At 39.1% G+C, this 18,312-nt stretch overlaps 1 protein-coding gene across 2 annotated transcripts in view; it reads left to right on the top strand.

Annotated features, from left to right (window-relative positions):
* The window catches only part of NUCB2 (nucleobindin 2), a 92,245-nt gene extending 75,338 nt beyond the window's left edge, over window positions 1-16,907 (top strand). Inside the window, exons 14-16 of one of the 2 annotated variants that reach the window (XM_025357964.1) lie at window positions 1,802-1,972; window positions 2,571-2,652; window positions 16,271-16,907. In XM_025357964.1, coding sequence (XP_025213749.1) covers window positions 1,802-1,972; window positions 2,571-2,652; window positions 16,271-16,290 — 273 coding nt within the window. In that variant the 3' untranslated portion in view covers window positions 16,291-16,907. Of the gene's footprint in view, window positions 1-1,801; window positions 1,973-2,570; window positions 3,049-16,270 lie in introns of those variants that run through there. The other variant, XM_025357966.1, reaches the window with a different exon arrangement.
* The last annotated feature ends 1,405 nt before the right edge of the window (window positions 16,908-18,312 follow it).

Raw genomic sequence — 18,312 nt, 5'->3', positions numbered from 1 at the left:
TGCTGGGTCAAGCCTGAAGCCAACATGGCACTGGGCCTTGCCCAAGGCCCTTTCCTTCATGGTGGCAAGTTCCCCTAGATCCTGAGTGTGTCCAGAGATGCTGTCTGGAAGCCAGGAAATGGAGTAAAAAACCCTGGCAATTTACCTGATGTTCTATTTTACTGTGGCTAAGCTGGCACTCAAACCACAGTACAAAAGCCTTCCTGCTCTTCACTCCTCTTTCCATAGGCAGAGGACGCTCTCCCTGTGGCCATTACCACCACCACCTCTGGTCCACACGGGGTTCTGCCAGCCACTGCTGATATTTACTGAAAGCCCAAGGGCTTTTCTGTCACCTTGCAGTAAATGCTGCCAGGCCTTTACCCTTCAGGGAAGTGGGCTTCCCTCTGGCCCAAGGCGAGTCCAGAAATGCTGTCCAAGAGCCAAGGCCTGGACTTCGGGACCTCAAAAGCCTGCTTGTTGCTCTACCCTGTTGTGGCCAAACTGGTACCTAGGGTGCAAGACAAAAATCGCCTTTACTTTCCCTCTGCTTTCCTCAAACAGGGGTCTCTCACCATAGCCACTACAGCTGGGAATGTGCTGGGTCACCCCAAAGCCAGCACGTCTCAGAGTCCAAGACCCAGAGCATACTCCCTGGGTCTTGCCGCTGGTTATTCAGGGCCCAAGGGCTCTTTACTCAGCAAGTGATGAAGCCTGCCAGGACTGCTCCCTTAAGGCAGCAGTTTTCCTTTTGGGCCAGGGTATGTCTAGAAATGTCACCTGGGAGTTAGGGCCTGGAATCAGGACCTCACAATTCTGCCTGGTGCCCTATCCTACCATGGCTTAGCTGGTATCCAAGATGTAAAACAAAGCCCTCTTTACTTTTTCCTCTCCTTTCCTCAAGAAAGGAATCACTTTCATAGCCGCAAGCTGTACTGCCTGAGGTTGGGGGAGGGGTAGCACAAGCATCCCCTTAGCCTCACCAGCTGGTATCTCCCCTGGTCACCTGCTACCCTAGTTCACTGTCTCTCAGCCCAGCCTAGCACTAGGAGTTGCCTAGGAATTATAGTCCTTCTTTCCTAGACTGCCTTTCAAGTTTACCTAGGGCCCCAGAGCACTTCAGCCCGCATGGTGAGGCTTGCCAGGAAATTCAGTACCCATTGCTGGCATGGGCGATTCTCCTCTGGCTAGGGCTGGTTCAAATGCTCCTATGCATGGTCACTGGTGGAGCCCAGCACACCTTTATTCTCTGCTGTGACAGGGCAGCACTGAGTTCAATGTAAAGTCCCCTAGTCGCTATGCTCCTTCCCCAGAGGGCACAGACTCTCTGTGCTGCAGGTCTGCTGCAAGGGAGTGGGGGAGAGGTGGCATAGGTGATTCAAGACTGTCTCTTTGGCCCTTCTCAATGTCTTTGTAGGTGATATGAAGTTGAAACCAGGTACTGTGAGTGCTCACCTGATGTTTGTTTCTTGTGCTTTTCTGTGTGCAGACAGCTGTTAAAATTTGGTGTTTCAGTGAGGATTGGGGGGGAATGATAAATTTTATTTCTCTTCCCACGTTCTCTTTGTCTCTTTTACCCAGTTCTCACTCTTTGCCTTTAGTCGTCAATCCCAGAAGAGAATCTCTGAGTTTCTCTTCCTGTTTTTTCTTTTGTTCATATGAGTACATAAATATATATTACTTATTTCCCCTTCCTTCTTACCCCAAAGGCATAATCCTATAGATACTCTTTTATACTTTGCTAACCATAGAATTTTAAAGCTCAATCAGACTTTATTGTTGTAGTTTTGAGATTATTCTTTCCTCATTTTTTTTCTTTTAGACATTAGATCAGCAACAGTTCTTCACAGAGGAAGAACTAAAAGAATATGAAAATATTATTGCTTTACAAGAAAATGAACTTAAGAAGAAGGCAGATGAGCTTCAGAAACAAAAAGAAGAGCTACAACGTCAGCATGATCAACTGGAGGCTCAGAAGCTGGAATATCATCAGGTGGCATTTTGTCAAAAGATTATGGCATTAAAAAAGATTTTAGGTTCTTTGTTAAAAGCCTGTGTTTTTGTAACATATTTCATTGTACTATAGTACACTGCTATTGCTATAGTATTTTAAATTTTAATACTTTAAAACTGTTTTGTGGAATATTAATCTAAATTTTATTTTATATTACTTTATTTTATTTTGAGACAGCCTGTCTCCCAGGCTGGAGTACAGTGCTGTGATCATAGTTCACTGCAGCCTCAAACTCCTGGGCTTAAGTGATCCTCCCACGTCAGCCTCCCCAGTAGCTAGGACTACAGGTGTATGCCAGTGTTCCTGGCTAATGTTAATATATTTTGTAGAGACCAGGTCTCACTATGTTGCTGAGGCTGGTCTCGAACTCCTGGCCTCAAGTGATCCTCCCACCTCGGCCTCTGAAATTGTTGGGACTATAGGCGTGAGCCACTGCACCTGGTCAAATCTAAATCTTATCGTTTGAATATCTTTGTTTTAGAAAACAATTTTCAGTTACTTTGTTGTGCTTTGTCAAAGGTCACACATATGATAGAAAATCAAGTTATACTTTTAACTTTCGTTTTCCATTCACCAGGTCATACAGCAGATGGAACAAAAAAAATTACAACAAGGAATTCCTCCATCAGGGCCAGCTGGAGAATTGAAGTTTGAACCACGTATGTAATTTTGTTTGATTATTTATTTAGGAAAATAAATTATTGTATCAATTGAAGTCCACATTTATTACAAATATAATTTCAAGTCATTAAGGTAGTATGTTATTTTCTGTGTGTTTTTTCTAGTATTAGAGCAATTTAGATTACAGAAAAATGAAAATGCCTCCAAAAGTTTTATGCAGCAGCAGATTTTAAGTGCTGTATCATTTGTATAATTTGATAACCATATTTATGGTAAAATGATTTATTTCAACATTATTTGTAATTCTTTCTAATTATATTAATCTTACCAGAGAACATGTTTTTAAAAATTGTAATCTATAATTAGCTAAGCATATTTTTTAAAACAAGTATATTTGTATATGAAAGAACATTCAGAATAAAGGAAGATACTTTTAAAATAAGAACTTTTTTTTTTTTCCAACAGACATTTAAAGTCTGAAGTCCACCAGAGCTCGGAAGAAAGCTGTTAACTCAACATCTATTTCATCTTTTTAGCTCCCTTCCTTTTTCTCTGCTCAATAAATATTTTAAAAGCATATTTGAAATAAAGGAAGATACTTTTTAAATGAAAACACTTTTTTGGGGACCCAGATATTAAAGGATTGAAGTCTATCAGAACCAGGAAGAAAACAAACTCACTGTCTGCTCTCTGCTCTCACATTCACACGTCTCTTCTATTTTTTTTTTTTTTTTTTTTGTTCTCCTTTAGTGATTTAATTAAGTGGCTTTATGCCATAATTTAGTGAAACTATTAGGAGCTATTTAAGTGAGAAAACTCTGCCTCTTGCTTTTAAATTAGATTGCTCTCACTCATAAACGTAGATATTCTTTTATGGGTGCTTATCATTCTTTCTTTCAATAAATATTTCTTTGATATTAACAATTCTGAAAAGGCCATAGTATTTCCCTGTGTTTCCTGGTAACTTTTTTCTACTTTTGGCAACCTCAACTGCTAGAAATTCTTCACCTGAATCATTTTTGCTACCATTTCAGGTCATTTTTCATTCTTTTTTATTTTGCTCTATACTTTATCATTTAAGATTAGGTTCTGTTACATATAACAGAAAAACCAAAGATAACAGTGGTTTAAACTAAATAGGAGTTTTTTTCTTACATAAAAGAAGTCTAGAAGTAGGTGGTGTCCAGGTTCCTATCTTTCTGCTCTGCTATCCTCAGTGCATGATTTTTATCCTCAGGTTACCTCACTCTCACTGTTCAAGTTTGCTCCTGGAGGCAGTGGGGAAAGCAAGAAACTGGACTTTCTCTGCTTGAGTCAGCTTCCCTGAGGCCATTTTCCAGAACCAGTAGCACCTGAACTTATGTCTCGACCAGAACTGGGTCACACTGATGGCCACACCTAGCTGCTAGGGAGGCTGAGAAGTCCATGTGGCAATGTGACCAGCTAAAAGTTGGATTATTTTACTAAGGAAGAAGGGAAGAGGGAATGTTTGGTAGGCAACTTTCAATTTGAACCTCAGCCACCCTTGTTGGCTACCTAAATTTCTGTGTACCATCTTCTTCCGAGATAGAAAACACTCACCCCTCTCTCCCTGAAGAGAAACCACGAGAAATCCAGCCCATTATTGCATATTAGATGAAAGACCATGCTATCTGGAGACAGTCCCCTCCGTCATGTTAGGGTGTGGCTCCTTGTGTTCTGGCCACCTACAAACTGAAAGACAAGTTTTCTGCCCCAAGAGTGCCAGATGCATAATGCAAAGGTGCAAGAAAACTCACTTTGAAGCTTTTTAGAGACAGGGTCTTACTGTGTTGTCTGGTCTAGAGTACAGTGGTACGATCATAGCTTACTGCAGCCTTGAACTCCTGGGCTCAAGTGATCCTTCCACTTCAGTCTCCCTAGTAGCTAGGACTACAGGCACACGCCACGAACGCCTGGCTAAACATTTTTTTTGTAGAGATGAAGTATTGCTATGTTGCTCAGGCTGGTCTTAAACTCCTGGTCTCAAGCAATCTTCTCCCCTCAGCCTCCCAAAGCACTGGGATCACTTGGTGTGAGCCACCATGCCCAGGACCCCTAAAATTGATCTTTTAGAAAAGGGGAGAATTAGAAATAGAGTGGCCACTGATCCATAGCAATTGGAAAATACTGCTTGGCAAAAATAATTAAATCTCTCTGCTGTAGTTCATGAATATATTCCTTGGTTTGCCCATCAGGCAACCCCTGATTCACCTTTCTGAGAGGAATTCCTTTATCTAATGTCCTCAGGGGGCCTTGGTTTTACTTTCTGGGTGGTTTTTATTGTACATTAATTTTCAGACACAGTCTGCATGGGCATTGGAAAGTATATCCTTCTTGGAGGCTGGGCAGCCTTAGCAGTTTATTTCCTATAATTGTGTCTGGGGGCAGGCTTGGGAATTAGAGTACAGATCTGTAACAGTATAGATCTGTTGCAAGCCAGGTTTGGGTTTTTGTTGTTGTTTTGTTCTGTTTCTTGGCCAAGTGGATTCCTAAAAATTTAGTAAGTTTCTGGTCTGTTGTCTTCAGTCATTTCCATGGACAGTTTTAACCAAGGTAAAATACATTGTTTTTAACAAAGAACCTCATCATTTACTTGCTGGCCTCTGTGTGCTCTCCATCCTCTTTGTTCTCACAGGAATGGTACCTCCTTGAGATCCTTTGAAACTGTAGGCTTGCATGGAATGGCAATAGTCTTAATCTGGTCTCTTCCCCTAGGATGGCTCCTATTATTTGGCAGAAAATTCTAAGGGAACGTTCTTGAAAAAGGTTGAGAAAGTTTTAGTAGCTCCCTCAGAGCCTTTACTTATAAATGTTTCACTTTGGAGTACAGTAGTACTTGACTTTTTCAATTCTTCAGGGCTCCAGATTTGGGTCTTGGTCAATTTATATGGTAGACAAAGAGCAATTCTCTCAGCAAAGCTATTTTCCCTTGCATCACTGCAGACGTGTTAACCTTAGTCCAAGTCACATATCTCTTTAGGGCTTTGCTGAAAAGAGGCAAGAAGCAGCCAACACATGCTAGCACTCTGAAGTTCTACCACCTTCGTCTCTGTGGCAGGAAGTCTCAACCTCATCTTGACCTCTGTTGGCAAAAGTCTCACTGCCCAAAGCCCTACCTCCTCAACTAAGCCAACCCCAGATTTAGGGCCTTTGACTTGCTGCGCCTTACTTCTAGCTGCCAAATTCTGTATAGGTCAAGATTCTTGGCTGTAGGCAATGAAATCTTCTTTAGGTATTAAACAGAAGGAATTGGTGAATGAGTATAGATAGGTCACAGAATCGATGGGAGGGCTGAGGAAACAGACCTAGGCTGAGCTTCTAGGAATTATGTCACAAGAGTAGGCTGTTGAAGGAGCTGCCGCTTTTAGAACAATCAAGAAGCTGCCTGCTGGATTAGGAAGCTGCCTGCTAGACTAGGAAGCTGTGAACAGTTGCCAGTTCCAGAGCCACACCACCTCTGCCATTCTTTATGCCAGCAAAAATAGATACATGTCTTCCTGCCTCTGTCCCCATGTTACTTGGTTCTAAGTAAAAGTCTCAAGTGAGTGGATCTGATGGACCGGACCAATCATATCTGAAGCCCTAGCTGCAAGGGAGGTTGGGAAATATAATATTCAACTTTCCTACCTCTGTGTGATAGGAATGCATGTTAAAAGCTACCCTAGGCTGGGCGTGCTGGCTCACGCCTGTAATCCCAGCACTTTGGGAAGCCAAGGTGGGTGGATCACCTGAGGTTAGGAGTTCAAGACCAGCCTGGCCAACATGGTGAAACCCCATCTCTACTAAAAATAGAAAAATTAGCTGGATGTGGTGGCACACACCTATAGTCCCAGCTACTCAAGAGGCTAAGGCAGGAGAATTGCTTGAGCCTGCGAGGTGGAGGTTGCAGTGATCTGAGATCACGCCACTACATTCCAGCCTGGGCCACAGAGCAAGACTCTATCTCAGAAAAAAAAAAAAAAAAAAAAAAGAAGGCTGCCCTAGCACCTCACAAGTTTACATTGTTTCACATAATAATTTTTAAACTCTTAGTCCTTATTTTATAGATTTTTAGATAATCATTGCATATTCCTCCAAACATACTTAAATAATAGATCCCAAAATTAAATAGCAGTTTAGGAAAGTTATTCTTATATACAGCTTTACAAAACCTACAAAAACCACTCAATGTAGTAATAGTGCTTGCTATGTTTTTTAAAGAAATGGAATAGAATCTCTATTGCTTAAATTATAAGCAATAGAATCTCTATCTATATTGCTTAAATTGTAAGCAATATAGAAAAATGGTTTGGAATATCCTTTTGTTGATGACTACTATCTGTGACATGAAACTGATAAGATATTCTTTTGGGTAAACGTTTAACCACAGTTGGTAAACTGTGGTTAAATCAGGAATTAATAGGAAGAAATAGAGTAATTTCTTGAAATGCTTTTTTGGCTCGAGTAAATGATGGATATTAATGTAGAAATATTTCACAGTTTCCAGCAAACTAATGTAATTTATATTATTCAGAAAAGAATTACTAAGCCTAAAATTATGGATTAAGGAATTATAATTTTTTTGAGTACTGGGCATTTATGAATGAATATTATTATTATTATTTTTTGAGACAGAGTCTTACTCTGTCACCTAGGCTAGAGTGCAGTGGCATGATCTCGGCTCACTGCCACCTGTGCCGCCTTGGTTCAAGCGATTCTCCAGCCTCAGCCTCCCGAGTAGCTGGGATTACAGGCACCTGCCACCGTGCCCGGCTACTTTTTGTATTTTTAGTAGAGACGGGGTTTCACCATATTGGTCAGGCTGGCCTTGAACTCCTGACCTCGTGATCCACCCACCTCGGCCTCCCAAAGTGCTGGGATTACAGGCATAAGCCACCGCGCCTGGCCTATTATTTCTAAGAAAGTTGCAAACAGTATTCTTTTCAGTTCTGTTAGAAAGTATTGGTCTTGTGTTTATACCATTCTTCTTCATATTTCTTTAGTTATTAAATGTCTTTGGTTTAGCTGAGTTAGTGAAATTTATTAGTAATTTGAAGTTTTGTTTCACATATGAATTTTCATGAAGCATGTGCATTTTATAATATACTTAAGTAGAGGCTGAACATTCCTTATCCACAGTGCTTGGAACCTGAAGTGTTTTGGATTTTGGATTTTTTTTGTGGCTGGAATTACAGGCGTGAGTCACTACACCCAGCTAATTTTTGTATTTTTAGTAGAGTCAGGGTTTCACTATGTTGGCCAGGCTGGTCTCAAACTCCTAACCTCAAGCAATGTGCCTGCCTTGGCCTCCCAAAGTGCTGGGATTACAGGCGTGAGCCACCACGCCCAGCCTGCATTATACTTTTATTGGTTGAGCATCCCAAATCTAAAAATTAGACATCTGAAATGAGCATTTCCTTTGAGCATCATGCTGGCACTCAAAAAGTTTTGGATTTTGGAGCATTTTGGGTTTCAGAATTTTGAATTTGAGAATCTCAAACTGTATATATAATTAAAATTAGATTTTGAAGGATTAGTCTCTAGAATATTTAACTCTTACTAAAGACAACTACAATTTAGAAGTAGTGGTAAAAAAAATACTCGGAGACATAGATACATGTTTTTTATGCCAAGATTTGTTTACAACAGCATTATTTTATGTATGTTGAACAGAATAGTATTACAATAAGATTAAATGCAAATCTTTCTCAGGAAAAATATAAAGAAAATTATAAAATGTTTTTGATAACATGATTTTTTTTTTCTTTTAGAGATGGGGTCTCTCTCTGTCATCCAGGCTGGAGTGCAGTGGTGCCATCATAACTCACTATAGTCTCGAACTTCTGGGCTCAAGCAATCCTCCTGTCTCAGCTTCCTGAATAGCTGGGACTCTAGGTGTGTGCTTCCATGCCCGGCTAATTTTTAAATTTGTTGTAGAGATGGGGTTGCTATGTTGCCCAGGCTGACTTCAAATTCCTGGCCTCAAGCAATCCTTCTGCCTCCGTCCCCTAAGTTGCTGGGATTAGAAACATAAGTCATTATTCCTGGCTGTTAATGTGATTTTTAAGAGAGGGGTTAAAAAAATCTGTTAACTTAGAATAAAGTTTTGACAATCCGGGTTCTGGTTAGTGCGTAAGTTTTCATCTTTGTTTTATAGCTGTGAAGTACAATAAAGAAGAAACTGAAAAAGAGCCAGAGTTAGATGATGAGCTTCATCGTTGTCATGCAGGATTTTTATCCCCTGAAGAACCTGCTAGAGAAGTCCACCTTCACCCTTAACCAATGGTGCCTCAACTTAATACTTTTAAAATTCATTGGTTTCTTTTGGAATTGGGATACTAAGGTGTGTTAAGTAAAATACAATATTTACTTTTTCATTCCTTATGAGTGACAAAATGTCTGCTTTTGAGGTATGGGATTTGAAGGAAATCAGACCTTTCCTTTATTTTTATTTATTTATTTATTTATTTATTTATTTATTTATTTATTTATTTATTTATTTTTTGACACAGAGTTTCACTCTTGTTGCCCAGGCTAGAGTGCAATGGCTCACTGCAACCTCCACCTCCCAAGTTTCAAGCAATTCTCCTGCCTCAGCCTCCCAAGTAACTGAGATTACAGGTGCCTGCCACCACACCCGGCTAATTTTTTGTATTTTTAGTAGAGATGGGGTTTCACCATGTTGGCTAATCTGGTCTCAAACTCTTGACCCCAAGTGATCTGCCCATTTCAGCCTCCCAAAGTGCTGGGATTACAGGCATGAGCCACTGTGCCCGGCCTTTTCCTTGATTTTTAAAAAGACATAATATCATTAGTAGAATTCTAATCTTTTTCTACCCACTTTTTAATTTATTTTAAAAATGAGTTGTTAGCTATGAATTAGTAACCATTTCTTTAAAAGTCTAAGAACTGAGCCAGAGAAAGCAGCATCAGCAAGTGGTGAAGACACTAAATTGAAAAATGTGCATGTATTGTTTCTAGTACTGCCAACCTGTTTAATGTGACAAAAGCAAATCAAAAGCAATCAAACTTTTGATTTAGTTTTAGAAATTTAGATTTTTTCAAATATTGCTGATAGAATTATGTAGAAAAACAATTATATTTTATGTTTATAGATATATATAATTTTCACAGCAAAGCTTTTAGTTTATATTTTAATTGATGTCAGCCATGCTCTTGATGATCCTGTATGCCATGTAGCAATTTGATTGTCAGCCGGCCCTTGACAGTGTACTTCTCTTTCTGTGCTCCACCCTCTGGTTACCATCAAAGCTCTGCATGCCTGTGTCAACAAGTTTTGTTTTACTAATTGTTTATAATCAATTGCAGTTAATAGTTTAAGTTTTGCTGGGAAAATTTGCTTACCTCTTTTTATTATTTTATAATTAGTAATATATTTCCCAAGCCTTTCCAGATTTATGAATATATACCTCAGAATTAAAGTGTTACAATATTTATTTTACAATTCTTATAATTTTGGCTACTCCATAGAATTTTTATTTTCATTTTATTTTATTTATTTATTTTTTTGAGACAGAGTCTTGCTCTGTTGCTCAGGCTACAGTGCAGTGGCGTGATCTCGGCTCACTGCAACCTCTGCCTCCCAGGTTCAAGCAATTCTGTCTCAGTCTTCCAAGCAGCTGGGACTACAGGTGCATGCCACCACACCTGGCTAATTTCACCGTGGTGGCCAGGCTGGTCTTGAACTCCTGACCTCAGGTGATCCACCCACCTCGGTCTCCCAAAGTGTTGAGATCACAGGTGTAAGCCACCATGCCTAGCCTATTTTTATTTTTATTTTATTTTATTTTTGAGACGGAGCCTCACTCTGTTGTCCAGGCTGGAGTGCAGTGGCACGATCTTGCCTCACTGCAGTCTCCGCCTCATGGGTTCAAGTGATTATCCTGCCTCAGTCTCCAGAGTAACTGGGACTCCAGGCATGTGCCACCATGCCCAGCTAATTTTTGTTTTTTCAGTAGAGACAGCGTTTTGCCATGTTGGTCAGGCTGGTCTCGAACTCCTGACCTCAGGTGATCCACCTGCTTCGGCCTCCCAAAGTGCTGGGATTACAGGTGTGAGCCACCGCGCCTGGCTAATGGAATTTTTAAATGAGTAATGATTTATTTTCTACATGATTTCAAAGTTATAACTAGTCCAAGTGATTTAACAGTGAGAGAGAAAAAAATAAAATTGCATCTAGTTCTCTTTGCTATCTCCCATGAATCATTGCATTTAACATGTTATTTCTGTTCAATTTTAGTTCATTTTCAATGTGCATTTTTAGTGATATCACAGTATGTGTCATTTAATTAAATCCCTGCCCTTGCTTTAGATTTTCTGTGCATGAGGTATGAGGCACATGTGCAGTCTGTGCCATGTTGTATTTGTTTTGTACCATGTTGCTTGGCCTATTTTGCTTCCATGCTGACCTCCATTGTTAAGGTGATTTGGAGTTGTTTTACTTTTGAATTTTACCCATTCTGTTCGTGGTGTGACAACTTCCTAAATATTTCCTTATTGAAGTAGTGATGTATAGATGATTTCCCTTTTAAAACGTATTTACTATGTCCTTTAATGTTTTAAACAATTTTATGGAGGTATTTATTGAAGCATTTCTATCAAACATGACCATTTAAAATCCCTATCAATTTTGTGTAGTGATTCTTGTTCTATGACATTTAGTAATATGATCTTAGAATTTGCATCTTAATTTTTTTCTAACTAAATCTCAGTCCTAATCCTGTATCATTTTTTGTTTCTTTTGATATGTGTGTGTATTTATTCTCTTTGATGTTCATAGTATGTTTCATTGAGATTCAAGGTTGATTTTTTTTGGGGGAAAAAAGTACCTTTGCAGAAAAGTCTGTTTTTCTAGAGCTAGTTAGGCAGGCCCTCATTCCTGGTTTGGTTTCAACTGCAGAGAGTGCTTGTATTGCAGGAGAATTTCTGACTCATGGGGTGGGTCCCTGGCTCTTTACTCCTCTCTGATAGAGTGAACTAGCATCTGGGGCAAATACATAGCAGTCAGATGCTCTGATGAATGTCCCTGTTCAGTTCTTTGACTTTTTCATATCCTCCTTAAATAATAATGGTTTTAAAGATAAGCAGAAACCTATCTATAGTACTTCATAGATCTCAGCAGGCATTATTCATCTTACAGTTAATACAGGAAGAAACATCTTTGATACGGAAAGACTAGGGCATGAATTCAGCAATCCCTGGTTAGGAGAAAAGTAGCCTAGTTTATTAATTCTTCACTACTTTTGCGTGGATGACCTGAGTTTTAATCAAGTTCTTTCCTCTCTATAGGCACTCCCCCATTTTCCCACTTTTGTATTGATCTTCCCACTATTGTATTTCTAATGCACCTTCTTAATCACTGGAGAAAGCTTTTGAGGCATGTCAGAGGTCCTAGCACCATTTTCAGTCTCAAAGTTTCATAGCCACTGGCTTTATGGGACTCTATTATCAGGCCTTGCAAACAAATTTGTCCCTTCCCTCACAATCCCAGGCTATTCATCTTTTCTCTAAGGGAGCCTTTTGTATTACTAATTAAGACTAGGTGACTATATTAAAACAGAGTTATCTTCTAAAAGATTTATATAAATGATAAAACAGAGGCTAAGTATTTTTGTAAGGACAGCAATTTGAAGTCAGTTAATGCCTAGAGTGACTGTTTCATTCTTCTGCTATGGCTCTGGTGACTTCCTGATAATTCTGTCCAAGCCCCTGTATCCAGTTCCAGGACCTAAGAATGGAAGAGCTCTGGAGGCTGAAGGTAGAAGACGGAGCCCCCTTTCAGTGACAGTGAAAGGGGGGTTAATCTTTCCTGAAGCTGTTAGTCTGGTATCAGCACACATGAAAATTAGAAACTTGCAGCTTTAGAAATAGTATCTGTGTAGTAAATGCTGTCTGTGTACCAATTTGTATAGCTTTTAATAGAAAGATCTTTTTGGATGGAAAATGTGTGTAAGCTTGTGACTAAAATAGTTCTGGATGGAAGACCATTCAGTATCTTCTGAAAAAAAAATTGTCCTCTGGAACTAAAATATGAAAAAAAAAAAAAAAAAAACCAAAACCCTATCCATTATTACTTTTTTTTAATGAAGAAAACCAGTGCTGCATAATCCACATTTTACCAGTATTAATTATGTCTTAAAACCATTTAAGAATGATGGTTTACATATCCTATTTTAAAGTCAGAATTTTAAAGAATTTTATTTGTTGTTACTAATTATTGGGAGAATATTGAAAAATTTTCAATTTAAATGTTGAAATAAAAATGTAACCTTTTCTGCTGGGCGTGATGGCTCACGCCTGTAATCCCAGCACTTTGGGAGGCCAAGATGGATGGATCACGAGGTCAGGAGTTCAAGACCAGCCTGGCCAAGATGGTGAAACCCCATCTCTACTAAAAATACAAAAATTAGCCGGGCATGGTGGCGGGCATCTGTAATCCCAGCTACTCAGGAGGCTGAGGCAGGAGAATCGCTGGAGGCCAGGAGGCGGAGGTTGCGGTGAGCCGATACTGCACCACTGCACTATAGCCTGGGTGGCAGAGCGAGACTCCGTCTCAAAAAAAAAAAAAAAAAGTAACTTTTTATAAATATGGGGCTAAAAACGTTGTTATTTTTAAATTTTGGAAAAAGTTTTGCTAGCTTGAAGATTACTTAGATTTATTTTTTCTTATTTAGATATTTGGCCTATTTTTAAAACTATAAATAAATAATTGGACTTCGACAGAGAATCAGAAAAACAGGACTTTATATCATTTTTGTTACATTTGAATTCATTTTATAAATATATATTGTAAAAATTCTTCCAGTGCAATATTTTTTGGAAAATATTGTTCTAGTCATTGTTTGTATAGGTTTATTTGTAATTATATTAAAAGTAAAATTAGAAAAATATGTAATATTTGTTGTAATTTTCTGGGGAAAAAGATTTGACAATGTTAATAGAATGGATTATTTGTAAAACACCAACATTAGACAGTCATAGAGCCTGAGTAAGGGCTTAGATATTATCTTCCAATGAAGGAACCCGTTCTCCAGCATAGCTAGTAAGTGGTTATCCACCTCCTGCTTCAAGTCTTCCAGTGATAGCATTGAAGTGGAAATCACAGTGGTTTCCAGGCTTGTATGCATATTGAGATCACCTAAGAGATATAAAAAATATTGGTACCTGGGTCCCATCTCCAGGTGATTCTAATATGCAGACAAGTTTGGGAACCAGTGGCAAATCATGTAGAAAAGCACCTCACTCTTTTTCAACATTAGAGAATCCATAATGGAGAGGAAACCTGGCTGATGTTATGAAGAGTCTAATAAGCATTTAGATGTCATTGAGAGCATTTATAACCACACTCCCTACCCTCCAGTGTTGTATGATAAATAAATATTTCCATTTAAATTCAAGAACCATTTAATAAGATAGCACATAGACAGAGTCCATGATGTTGGTATAGTGGAAAGTCCTGGACTGGGTGTTAGGAGTTTTAGCTGCCCAACTTTAAATAATTTTAGCCTTACAAAAAATTTGCAAAAATAGTATAAAGAATTCCCATATGCCTTTCACCTAGCTTCCTCAAATATTAACATGTTATATAACTACAGTAAAGGTATTACAATCAGGAAATTAACATTGATACAATTTATAAACTAATCTGCAAATTTTGCCAGTTACTCTACTATAAATCTTTTCTGGGCTAAGATCCAATCTGGGATCACACATTGCATTTATTTTTGTATGTGTTTGTTATTTTGAAAAAAATCATTGCAACAATAGTATAATGAATTTGTGAACCCTGAAAATTTGAGACAGGTCTCAGTTAATTTAGAAAGTTTATTTTGCCAAAGTTGAGGACATGGCCATGACACAGCCTCAGAAAGTCCTGACGACATGTGCCCAAGGTGGTCGGGGCACAGCTTGGTTTTATACATTTAGGGAGATGTGAGACATCAATCAATATATGTAAGAAGTGCATTGGGCATTGGTTTGGCCTGGAAAGGCAGGACAACTTGAAGCAAAGGCAGGAAGGCTGTAAGTGCAGTGGGAGCTTCCAGATCACGGGTGATACACAAAGGGTTACATTCTTTTGAGTTTCTGATTTTTTTTTTAATTTATTTATTATTATTATACTTTAAGTTGTAGGGTACATGTGCATAACGTGCAGGTTTGTTACATATGTATAGTTGTGCCATGTTGGTGTGCTGCACCAATCACCTCGTCATTAACATCAGGTATAAGAGTTTCTACCTTTCCAAAGGAGGCAAGTCAGATATGCATCTATCTCAGTGAGCAGAGGAGTGACTGAATACAACGGGAAGCAGGTTTGCCCTAAGCAGTTTTTCAGCTTGAGTTTTCCTTAGTGATTTTGGGGGCCCAAAATATTTTCCTTTCACAAATTCTAGTATACCTTGCTTTCACTCTTTCTGTCCAATTCTTTGTTTGACTGAAGCATTTCAGAATTAAGCTGCAAACATTGTGATCCCTTACCCTAAATATGTGAGTGAGCATCTCTTATGAACAAATATTTTTTTTCTCATAACCATCATATAATTATCGAATTTGGGAAACTTAACATTGTTACAATACTATTAATCTAATATATAGTCCATATTCAAATTTTACCAATTGTCTCAATACTGTCCTTTATAATAATTTTTTCATGATCCAGGATTTGTGTGTTGGATTTTGTTGTCAGGTCTCTTTAATTTCCTTTGATCTGGAATGGCTCCTCAGTTTTATTTTGTCTTTCATGACATTGCCATTTTTTGAGTACAGGTCATTTGTTTTATAGAATGGCTCTCAATCTGCATTTGTCTAGACTGGTTTTTCTCACAGTGTGGTCTGTGACTGGTGCTGGTCTACGCCTGGCTGTTACCTAATGGTGAGGAGGCCAACCAACATTACGCATGATATTGGAAACTTTTATAGCAATTCAAAAATAATTTTATGTCTGTTGAATCTAAGAATAAAAATTGAGGGCTTGTATTTTTATGTCTTTTTATTTCATTTCTCTAGTAATTCATTTTTATTTTACAAAATGACAGTTCTTCATGGGTTGGACACTTATTTTTTATTTGTATTTACTTTCATTTTTTAGAATTTAAAAAAAAATAGTAGAGACAGGATCTTGCTATGCTGGCCAGTTTGGTCTTGAACTGTTGCCCTCAAGCAGTCGTCCTGTCTCTGCCTTCCAAAGTGGATCAGCCAGCATGCCTGGCCAGGTTGGACACTTTTAAAAAGAGTCCTTCAGCACAGCTACTTGGAACAACACTGGTCTAGAATGAGGTGTGTTTTGTTTTTGTTTTTTTGTTTGTTTTGTTGTTGTTTTGAGACAGGGTCTCTGTCACCCAGGCTGTACAGGCATGAGCCACCACACCCAGCAGAAAGCTTTTCTTATACTGAGCCAAAATCTCTCTCCAACTTGCTTTTGCCTTCAAGAACATCACCTAACGTGTACTCACATACGTAGGTGTTTGCTTTTCAGAGACTTACAAGACTGGTACCATGTCTTAAACCCCCAAGCTACTCCAAGCAAAACGGGCTCAGCTCCTTTACTCATTTGTAGTGATTAGGATTAGGTTCCGCTGAAAATGAGAACATTTTAAATAAGAGTAGCATACTGACTTTGCTTCTTATGTTCCACAGGTCCAGAAGTGTCATTCTAAAGCTGGTAGAGGTTTCACAAGTCATCAGGGACCCAGAACCCTTCTCTTTTGCTGTCCCCTTGTCCTAGTGCATGGTTTCCACATTGTGGTGCAAGATGTCTGCTCAAGCTCTAGGCATTACATGTGCTATCCTGCTGTCATAAAAAGGAAGGGGAAAAGAAGATCATTTTCCTTCCCTTTAAGGACATTTCCCAGAAGTCACACAGAACATTTCCATTTATATTACTTTGGCCAGAACTTGGTCATATGGCCACATTTAGCTCCAGAGTGGTTAGGAAATGCAGTCTTTTATTTTGGAGATCCCTGTGCCCAGGAAAACATTGGAGGCCTTTTTCAAGGAAAAAGGGGAAAATAGATATTGGTTGACAAATAGCAGTCTCTGCCATACTGTCCCTGGATACATGTCTTTGGGTGAATGTCCCTTATTTACCATTCTGATTGCTTGTTGGATATTTTCAATGTGTGTTACAATATGGTTCCAAAATTGTATGTGATATTCCAACAGCAAGTTGGATGTAATGTGTCATATAAATGACCTCAGTGTCAACCAGCATTTGAATACTGTGAATACTATGCACCAATAAAGAACATAGAAAGTCAGAGGTTTCCATAAATAATTCCTGAGGATATATGCTTGTTTTGTTTGAGAAGCATTGTGAGGCATCTGCTGTGTGCTTTAGGGTTGAATGAAAACTTGGCAAAAGTATTAAAAGACATGTTCAGGCTGGGCGTGGTGGCTCATGTCTGTGATCCCAGCACTTTGGGAGGCCGAGGTGGGTGGATCACTTGAGGTCAGGAGTTTAAGACTAGCCTGGTCAACATGGTGAAACCCTGTCTCTACTAAAAATACAAAAATTAGCCGGGCGTGGTGGCAGGCACCTGTAATCCCTGCTACTTGGGAGGCTGACGCACAAGAATCTCTTGAACCGGGGAGGCAGAGGTTGCAGTGAGCTAAGATCGCACCACTGCACTCCAGCCTGGGCAATAGAACGAGACTCTGTCTCACACACACACACACACACACACACACACACAAAAGACGTGTTCAGATAGATGTGATATTAGTAAAAATGAAAACACAGGTAATGACTTTTCATTCTAACGAAATATAAATGGAGAAACCTGCCAGTTTTACCCTTTAGAGTAAAAAGGGTACCAAAAAATTACTAAAACAGTAAAATTACCAAAAGTGTAATTTGATAATTTCTACAGAGTCACGTGTATGTGTCACAACTTTGTGAATCACTATTCTGGGCATGTATAAGGAGTCATCATATACCTCCATTGGAAATGTTATTTAATGATGTCACTAATACCAGACAAGGATGTCTCCTCAGGTAAGGTTCCTTGGAGGAGGCAGAGGTTGAGAAGAGGTATAATTTAGGTTTTTAAAATGCAATAGCCAGACTTAACCTTGCACATCTCTACCTGTTACAACGGTGGTCCGGAAAGCTGCAATCTGAAGGCCCCTCAGCTAGTTGCTGCCACTGTGGGCCCTCTGCGCATCTCTCACTTCTGGGCTCTTTATGCATGTACTCTGTTCTGCAGATAAGTGAGGATGTGACTATTTGCTTAGTCAGTGACAGTATCTCTAACCCTGCTTTTTCTCAGTTTTAGAGATGTGTAAACAGGCTGGGGATATGAGGTCACTTACCCACTGTCCTATAATCAGCAGATGGCATGACTGGCATTGGAGTTTAGGTCTGTCTGTGCTTTTCTGTACATTACATCCTTTTTAATGATGCAAAGGAAAAATGCAGTAGGGTCAATGAGACAAATGGAATGCAGGTTGCTGGGGAAAGAATGCAGGTTGTGCGTTACAAATGCACACACTTTACAGTGCCACTTGGGTTCTGAACTTTGCGGTTAAATTGATTTAAAAACTGGTCTAGAGGTGGTAAAACTTAAACAGCGAATGAAAATATTTGGGTTTGCTTCAGGAGGTCGCAAATCACTTCTTGGTTAGTAGAAATGGGAAATTAAGGGCCACCTTCAGGCGTTTAACTGAATCGTCCTGGGGAT

Source organism: Theropithecus gelada, chromosome 14, assembly GCF_003255815.1.
Source record: "Theropithecus gelada isolate Dixy chromosome 14, Tgel_1.0, whole genome shotgun sequence".
In the NCBI taxonomy this organism is placed as follows: domain Eukaryota; kingdom Metazoa; phylum Chordata; class Mammalia; order Primates; family Cercopithecidae; genus Theropithecus; species Theropithecus gelada.
This window is presented reverse-complemented; position numbering and strand designations above follow the sequence as displayed.